This window comes from Poecilia formosa, unplaced genomic scaffold (genome assembly GCF_000485575.1).
Source record: "Poecilia formosa unplaced genomic scaffold, Poecilia_formosa-5.1.2 Scaffold29, whole genome shotgun sequence".
NCBI lineage: Eukaryota > Metazoa > Chordata > Actinopteri > Cyprinodontiformes > Poeciliidae > Poecilia > Poecilia formosa.
Window position 1 is genome coordinate 3,513,010 of NW_006799968.1, and position 8,832 is coordinate 3,521,841.

At 40.9% G+C, this 8,832-nt stretch overlaps 1 protein-coding gene across 1 annotated transcript; it reads left to right on the forward strand.

The window, feature by feature from the left end:
- Window positions 1-914: 914 nt before the first annotated feature.
- LOC103136018 (COUP transcription factor 2-like) lies at window positions 915-8,587 on the forward strand. The gene is made up of 3 exons (XM_007549089.2): window positions 915-2,118; window positions 4,105-4,629; window positions 6,959-8,587. The coding sequence occupies exons 1-3, from the start codon at window positions 1,596-1,598 to the stop codon at window positions 7,231-7,233; spliced, it is 1,323 nt and encodes a 440-aa protein (XP_007549151.1). The 5' UTR covers window positions 915-1,595; the 3' UTR covers window positions 7,234-8,587.
- The last annotated feature ends 245 nt before the right edge of the window (window positions 8,588-8,832 follow it).

Sequence of the window (8,832 nt, forward strand, 5' to 3'; positions counted from 1 at the left end):
ATTTAAATACAGCAAATAAAAATATTCATACATTTTTTTCACCCTCAATCTGAAGTTAAATCACACCAAACTTCATACTGAAGTTATAAAGTTTGAAACACAATTATTCCTGATACTGACCAAATGTCAGAATTCTGAAAAGTTACAAAAAAGAATCTGTAAAAAAATGTTCTTGCCATGTTTTCTAACATTTCGCAAATACAAATAATTTTGTTAATTAAGACCGACCTAAAATAAGAGGTGCTTGGTCAGATTTGACTTTGGACAGTGAGAAAAAAATATGTATGTCTCTTTTTATATGTCTCTTGAGCCATGTGCCCCAAGTGGTGGTGTTAAAAAAATAAAAATTTTACTTAAGTTTTTTTTCTCACACTGATTAAAAACAGCCAATAAAAGTCCTAATTCTTTAAAATTCCATAAGATTACTGCAGCAAAATCTGATTTTTTTTTAGGGCATTTTACACCGAGGTGACCTTCTCCATGACTATAAAGATTAAAAATGGTCGCGACAATCAACGAGGATTACATCCATTTTTAACTTGCTCTGAACTGTTTCACTTCAGTGAAAGCAGTTCATTCGGCTCTTTCCGTGAATTAATGTCTCTGTGCAATTATCTCATGACACTAGGTGGCATCCGACAGCTGCAGTTAGGAGCTTCTGACTGCCCAGTCTCTCCATAGCCAGAAGTGTTTGCGTTCATTTAGGAAATAATGGGCTTTCCTTTAAAAAAATAAAAATAAATAAATACTACGTCTGCTCCAGAAAGGAGATGCGCTTTGACAGCAGGTGTTGCAGCTAAAAAAGCCAGAACAAGTGCACACACAAACACACCCGCAACAGTGACAAAACGGAGGACGGACGAAGGTATATGGACGCCCCAGTATTATGCAAATCCCAAGCCCCCGCACAGCTGCTGCCAGGCCGGCCATTCCTCGCGATGACTCCGCCCCTCCCTGAGTCTACGTAACCAAGCCGCGGTGACGTGCGGATGTCTCTCTTTCCTACACTCTGCAAAGCATCATCAAAATCACCATCCATCAAGAACCGCTTCATCCCCCTCATCCTCACCCCCTCCTCCGTTCTCTCTCTCTCTTCTATATCTCTCTCTCCTCCTCCTCCGTTGTCTTTTTAATGTAACTTCTGGATGATCGGGAGAGCAGGGAGCGTCTGGAGAGCCTGGTCCGGTGACTCCATCTCTGCTGAAAGATCCGCTCGCAAGGCATTCTGCTCATCATAGCTGGACACACGGACTGGAGGGGATCCGTTTGTGGAATAACGCCGCGCTTTCCTGTGGATTTCGGTTCTGTTGATTTTTTTTTTTTACCTCCTGGATGTTGGAGCGCATCAGACCGCTCTGAGTGAAGCGGTCTTTTTGGATTTTCAACGACTGTTTATTTTAGTCTCACATTATTAGTAGTGTTGCACCTCGGTGATCCAATGAAGGCTGTTTCAAAGCATCTAATGTGACTATAATTTTTGTAAAAAAAAAAAAAAATGTCGGAGTTTCTTTAAGAGATTGAAATCGCGTGTGTTAAAAATTTCGGTTAAAAAAAATAATTAAAGTTGCTTGTGCAAAGTTTTGGAGACTGTCGGTATGGCTATGGTAGCGTGGAGAACCACGGAGGGCGTCGGGGACTCCCAGGGGACTCTCTCCTCCCCGGTGTCCCAAGTGGCACCTCTGTCCCTTCCCGGTGAACTGACGGGACACATGAACTCAGCGGCCTCTCTGGAAATACCCCAGGCAGGAGCGGCTCAGGGAGCACCGCCGCCCAATCTATCCGGCGCCTCCGCCGCGTCCACTTCCACCACCACCTCCTCCACGAACAACAACAACAACAACAGCACCTCCTCTTCCTCCTCCTCTTCTTCCTCCTCTTCCATGGACAAACAGCAGAGCCAGCAGATCGAGTGCATCGTCTGCGGGGACAAATCCAGCGGGAAGCACTACGGACAGTTCACGTGCGAGGGATGTAAGAGCTTCTTCAAACGCAGCGTCAGGAGGAACCTGACGTACACCTGCAGGGCCAACAGGAACTGTCCCGTGGACCAGCACCACCGCAACCAGTGCCAGTACTGCCGCCTCAAGAAATGCCTCAAAGTCGGCATGAGGAGGGAAGGTACGGCCTGCCGCCCTCCTTTTGTTTGAAGCTCGGCAGAATACAGACGGAAACTCAATTTCCCATTATCCACTCTGCTTTTATTCATCCGTCTACTTACCGTAACGCACGCGTCTTATAAACGCACACTTGCATAACGCAATATGTGTTTAGAATAACATTTATTAACATAAAAAAAAATATTTGCTTTGGGCAGTAATAGTGGAGAAAACCTACTTATGCTCCTCATTGCCTTTCTAAAAAAGCGTTTATATCAGGAGAATGTTTTTCTGTTTTTGTCACTGAAAAAATTGCTAATACTAGCTAGTAGGCAGTTAGCTAATAGTGGCTATTAACCTAAACCTATTTTTCTATAAATATTTGGTATTATTAAATATATCCTTTATTTCAAAGTCAGTATATTTTTCTAATATATATACCAATATTGGCTGCTGGTATTATTTTCAAACTTGAATATTATTGACCCAACATTTGTGTAGCCTAGCATTTGTTTGAACTAGTCTGGGTTGTGATGTTATGTGAATATATTCATCCCATTGTGTGTCTGAAATATAATTCCACCCATGCATAAGTCATGCATTTTTCCCCCCTGTAAAATTACTAGTATTGGCAAATATGAGGTAGTATTGGCTATTTTTTTTGTTAGTTTGTTTTTTTACTTGAATTTTCTGATAAAAAAATATTGTGTGATAATTTGTCCGGTTGTAGAGAAAACTTATTTGATCCTTTCTAAAATATCTTATAAGTCTTTATGTCATAGCTGGTTAAAAATTTTGCCATTAGCTTCTATTCTTTTCAAAAGTAAATAGCCTTAATGGAGCATTTGTTGTAGTCTAATTTTGTCTCAAATGTATTTTTAAAATATATATTCAGTCTTTATTTCACCAATAACGTTTTATATATTTTTGTCTTGCAAAAAAATTTAAAAATACTAGCACTGACTTACATTAACTGGCTTTGGGTGCTACTGTCCAATATTTTTTAGAAAGCTGAATTTCTTTAATGGAACACATTTGTGAAAAGCAAATAGTGGGGCTCTGATAGCGTGGATAAAACCCATTTTATTCCGTTCCCTGTGTTCCTAGAATATTTTATCCATCTTTATCTCACAGCTAGTGGGCTACTGTGCATTTCAGTGTAAACAGACGGGGTGTGAAATAATGTCCCAGCTAGCATCCTGTAGCATGTTTAACATAAGCTATCCCTGTTGCCTTCACGGTCAGCTGGGTGAAACAACAAGAGAACCTTGACATTGTAAGAAGTTCATTTTCGGCAGCGAAACTGTGATAATTTATTTTTTTGTAATTTTGACGTTTTTTATTAGTTTTGTTGAGATTTCAGCTTTAAAGAGCGAGTAAAAAAATAAAACAGCTGCATTTTGTGGGTTTATGTAAAATCCGTGTCAACATTTATAATGTATGCAGGTCATACAGACTCAGAGGTGGCCTACTGTAGCATAGTGTTGCTAGTTATAGGCTTTCCTATTTTGATTATTTTTACATTATAAATTCAAATTCCTCTTTTTAAAATTTGGATCATATTCCAAACAGATATACCCCAAAAAGTGGTTTTCTCAATTTAAGACCGAAGACAAATATTTCCAGCTGAATATATGCTAGTTTATGACTCAGTTTTAATTGTTATAGACAAACTGAAATAACCGCTAAGGCCAACAGAAACCCCCGCTACTACGTGCAGGTCGCGGCCTACAAATAATCTGGATTTTTTTTTCCATGTCACAATCCTGAATGTGACATTTCTGACCAGGAGCTGTCTAAAACTATTATTCGTTGCAATTTAGCTTCCCACTGCCGACTGTAGAAATAACCGGAGTGGACAGAAGAGACCGTGTATGTCCCGTTGCTTTTCAGTGGCATCTGTTGCTATGAAAGATCCCCAAGTGCGGGCTGTTCTTTAAATGTCAGCTGGGCTGCATTGGTAGTCTGTTTTAGTTTGACGTGACATCTCTGCTGCTTATCGTTGCAGCCGTGCAAAGGGGCAGGATACCCACGCAGTCCTACCACGGACAGTTCGCGCTGACGAACGGGGACCCTCTGCAGTGCCACTCCTACTTGTCCGGGTACATCTCCCTGCTGCTGCGGGCCGAACCCTACCCGACCTCCCGGTTCGGCTCCCAGTGCCTGCAGAACAACAACATCATGGGGATTGAGAACATCTGCGAACTGGCGGCGCGGATGCTCTTCAGCGCCGTGGAGTGGGCCCGGAACATCCCGTTCTTCCCGGACCTGCAGGTGCCGGACCAGGTGGCCCTCCTACGCCTCACCTGGAGCGAGCTGTTCGTGCTGAACGCCGCCCAGTGCTCCATGCCCGTCCACGTCGCCCCGCTGCTGGCCGCCGCGGGCCTCCACGCGTCCCCGATGTCCGCCGACCGGGTGGTGGCCTTCATGGATCACATCCGGGTCTTCCAGGAGCAGGTGGAGAAGCTGAAGGTGCTGCAGGTGGATTCAGCGGAGTACAGCTGCATCAAGGCCGTCGTGCTGTTCACCACAGGTAAATATATTCGGAATATTTACTCCAGTACAGACTGGAGTAAGGATTTTATGGAAAACTGGACATTTGAACAACGAGGAAAATGAGTTATTAAACACAACCACCATTACTGTGAATAAAATAAACAACAATCAGCACATTGCTACGAGTAAAAAGCATGGGGAAAAAAACTTTAAACATGATTAGCAACTTGGATCTTTATGAGACGTAAAACTTGGCAAATTTAGTTTTAACCGCTTACTCGTCTGTAAGTTAAAGTAATTATTTGAAATTCTGTTAAGGTTTTTATTGTGACAGAAACGTGCTGGAGTCCCATTTTAGGAGAAGGGCTAAAGATTAGGGTAATGGTAAAGAGGCATTCCAACATCAAAGACAAAGTCAAAACATGCAGAAAGACAGTCAGCAGTTAAGAAGAGTTTAGTTTTTTAATGTTAATTATTTAGAAGGGTATTAATATTTTTTAACATGCAGTGTTTTTTTATTTAATCAAATTAAATATATGTAAACTACTAAAAATTGATATTCCTTCAAGAGATATCTGTTTAAATTAAACTTTATTGTCTGTCCAAAATGTGACAGAAATGATTTTTTAACATACTTCCATGTTAAAAACATACATTCAAGATAAAATAAAAGAGACACAGTAATAAAACCCACATTCTTACAGAACAACCTGGCAGGAACTTAGTGTGAATGAGGATCATTTTAAGTCTTAATCTCACATGGGCGTTAATATTTATTTATTTATTTTTTTGCTTTACTGATGTTATTTACAGTGTTGTTTACTTCTACTCCTTTAGCACCTTGTGTACTAAATATTTGTTTATCCAAGACTCGAAAGGAAATGAAAGAGTTCTGAAAAGCTGCTTTGAATCTCCGTAGCATCCAAATGAGATTTAAACTCATAGCGATCAAAATATATCTTCATAAACCCCTAAAGGAGGTTGTGTCGTCCGACAGTCAACAACGTAATCCTGCATCCTCAAATCAAGTGGTGATGAACTGTTTTCCAGGAGCCGGCTCCAGTAATTACATTTTACTTTGTGTGATCCTTAACCGTTACATTTTAAATATTGTTTTTAATTCCACAAATACTTTGAAGTATAAAAAAAAATTAAGATAATCACAAACAGGTTGTGCTCAGCTAAACTCCCAGCTCTCATGCAGCCCCTTTTAACGACTGAGCCGCTGGATCGAAAGGAACCAGCAGCAGCAGCGGAGTGAAAAATAAAAGAAGCTCCTCTCTCTAGGTCTATTTCGGTCCCCATGAGCACATCTGAGCACGTGTCCTTAAACTGGGACACAGTAGCCTTTCTTTAACCCCTGCTGCCACGCGGCCTGCAGCACTGCAGTGGCGGCAAGCTGCAGAAGCAAAACATTTGATCCAGTGCAGCAGCACCGCTCTGCCAGACATGGCTCTGCTGGATTCCTCTGCGACGATTTTGGAGGTTTTAGCAGAGCACCGTCGTCATCTTTGATCGCAGGAAGCGTTGGACTGAGGAGACAGATGAACTCCTTTTCACCACCCACAGCACGGATGATTGAACCTTTCGCTGTTACATGTCAGGTTGTTACCTGACCACGACTGAGTTGCTCTTTCCGTCTCAGTGGCTGTTATTTTATGTTATTTTTTTAACCTGCTTTGATCCCCTGAAATGTAATAGGATGTTTTAGCAGAGTTAAAGATCTTTAGCATTCCTCGCCTCATTGTGTACCTGGGCATGCTAGTGAATGCCACATTCCTCTTCTCTAATAAACGTTACAACACAAAAGACAGATCCTACTTATTTCTGCCCTTTTCTGAGCTGCAGAATTAGGTGAAAACGGAAACTCTCTCTTCACTTTTAGCTGTTGTTTAACAGGGATGCACCGATCCACTTTTTTCACTTCCAGTACCGATCCCGATATCTGAAATTTAGCATTGGCCGCTACCGATCCGATACAGAAAAAACAGTGCTGAATTGACTTAAAACACAACATAAATGTACTGAATTACAAATGTGATTAATATCTCTGCACCAGTACAGCTCATTTAAATACACCAATAGTTTCACAAGATTGGTCAAACATGTAAAAACAACTTCAATTTGTCCTGTCGGTGCAAGTAGGACTATAACAGCCGATGTTAAATAAATATGAAAGAAACTGAAACTGACAAAATCAATAGGTTGACTATTTTGATCAAACATGAAAAATATAAACTACAATAAATCCTCCTTTAAATGGTGCAGAAATCACAGATATCGATATCGGATCAGTGCATTTCTGTAAATGAAACCACCTGTCCTGATTTTTTTTTTTTCTCTCCTTGTGTTTCCTCTCGGCCCAGACGCCTGCGGCCTGTCAGACGTGGCCCACGTGGAGAGCCTCCAGGAGAAGTCCCAGTGCGCGCTGGAGGAGTACGTGAGGAGTCAGTACCCCAACCAGCCCAACCGGTTTGGGAAGCTGCTGCTCCGCCTGCCCTCGCTGCGCACCGTCTCCTCCTCGGTCATCGAGCAGCTCTTCTTCGTGCGCCTGGTGGGGAAGACGCCCATCGAGACGCTGATAAGGGACATGCTGCTGTCCGGCAGCAGCTTCAGCTGGCCGTACATGCCCATCCAGTAGGCAGAAGGCTACAATGTTACATCTCCAATCGAGTGATTTGGGGTTTTTTTGTTTTGTTTTGTTTTTTTTTTCCCCCATGTAACCCAAAATTCTCTGCCAGAGGAATGAGATTATTAAAGGTGAAAAAAAAAAAAAAAACATCATGTAATTCTACTAATTAATATCAGCGGTCTGCCTTATTTTACAAAAAGGGTCCTGAACGAAATGAAGAACAGGAAATGATTTCAAATCACAGGCAGAATAAAAAAACAGACACGACACAAGTTGACTGCTTACTTTGGACTGTTATTTCTTTTCTTTTTTTTGTAATTGTGACGGTGTATGGACGCTTTAACAAAACGATATTTATTGGACCTCTGTGTATATTTATCGTGCTTGTAAATTATGTTTCCGATCCTTTTGCTTTCGAAATGTTGCTTGTCGTTTTTTGCCCACGGTCAATGAGGAAACTGCAGGGAGCCTCTTGTGTGTTGATCTGTTTATTTCTAAGTTTTTTATTTGATTTTTGTCTCTGTTCTTGTTGATTTCATACCTTCCAGAAAAAAAAGCACTTTGGACTCAGTGAAAAATGGAAATATTTACAGCATTTGTTTTGAACCTTCCACACTAAAGCTCTGATTTAGTGGTTAATTGTTTTGTTATGTCCTGGTTATGAAATTGCTCTTTTTTTAAGAGAGAGATTACTCCTTTTTTTTTTTTTTACAAAAATATTCTCTTGTTAAAAAAAAAAATTGTAGATACTTCTTGGCCAAATTTCCTCATTCTTCTTTTCACGACTGTGCAGATATGACTGTTTGCCTTCTGTGACGATGTTAAAAGCGGTTCATTTCTTTTGGGTTTTAGCAGATATGTTCAGTTTGCTCCTGAGATGTTGCGGCTGAGTGAGGCTGACCGTCAGGAAGGTGCCGGGTATTTTTCTACTCAGAGGGGTTTACACTCAGACCCCACTCCCCGTCATGCTTATTTCACTCACACACAAAAAAGAAAAAAGCAAACAAACAATGGCACAAGGAGATTATTGATGATTACATTACCAAATATTGTGTTTCCCCCTTTTTCTTTTTTTTTTTTGGTTGTCTTAGAGATTTTTAAAGAGCAACATCTTCCCGGGCCGAGAGACAAATGGACTTGATGGGAATCATGTGTTTACATGAACCCAGGCCACTCACTTGCACAACCTGCTCCTTTCAAAGGGTACGAATGTGTGTGTGCGTGTGTGTGTGTGCGCACATGTGTATGCATGTGTGTGTGTGTGTGTTCCCTTGTGTTTTTTTTTTCTTTTTTCTGACAACCACTCTGATGTACTGTGAAAATTAACATATTGGTACCTTATTAAATTATAACTCAAGATTTATACATAAAGTGTACTTTGTTTATTTCACTTGATGTTTCATGAAAGCGACGTCTCCAAACCGAGACTGTAGATGTCAGAATATTATATTTTTTAAATTATTATTATTTAGATTATTTTTTGTATTATTATTGTTTAGAACTGAAGAACCTTCTGTGGTGTTCTAGAGTCGGTTTCAAGCCCCTGGTTGGAGGGTTTTACTCAAACAAATTAATCCCAGTGGCAGTGACAGCTGCATGTTGGTGCCA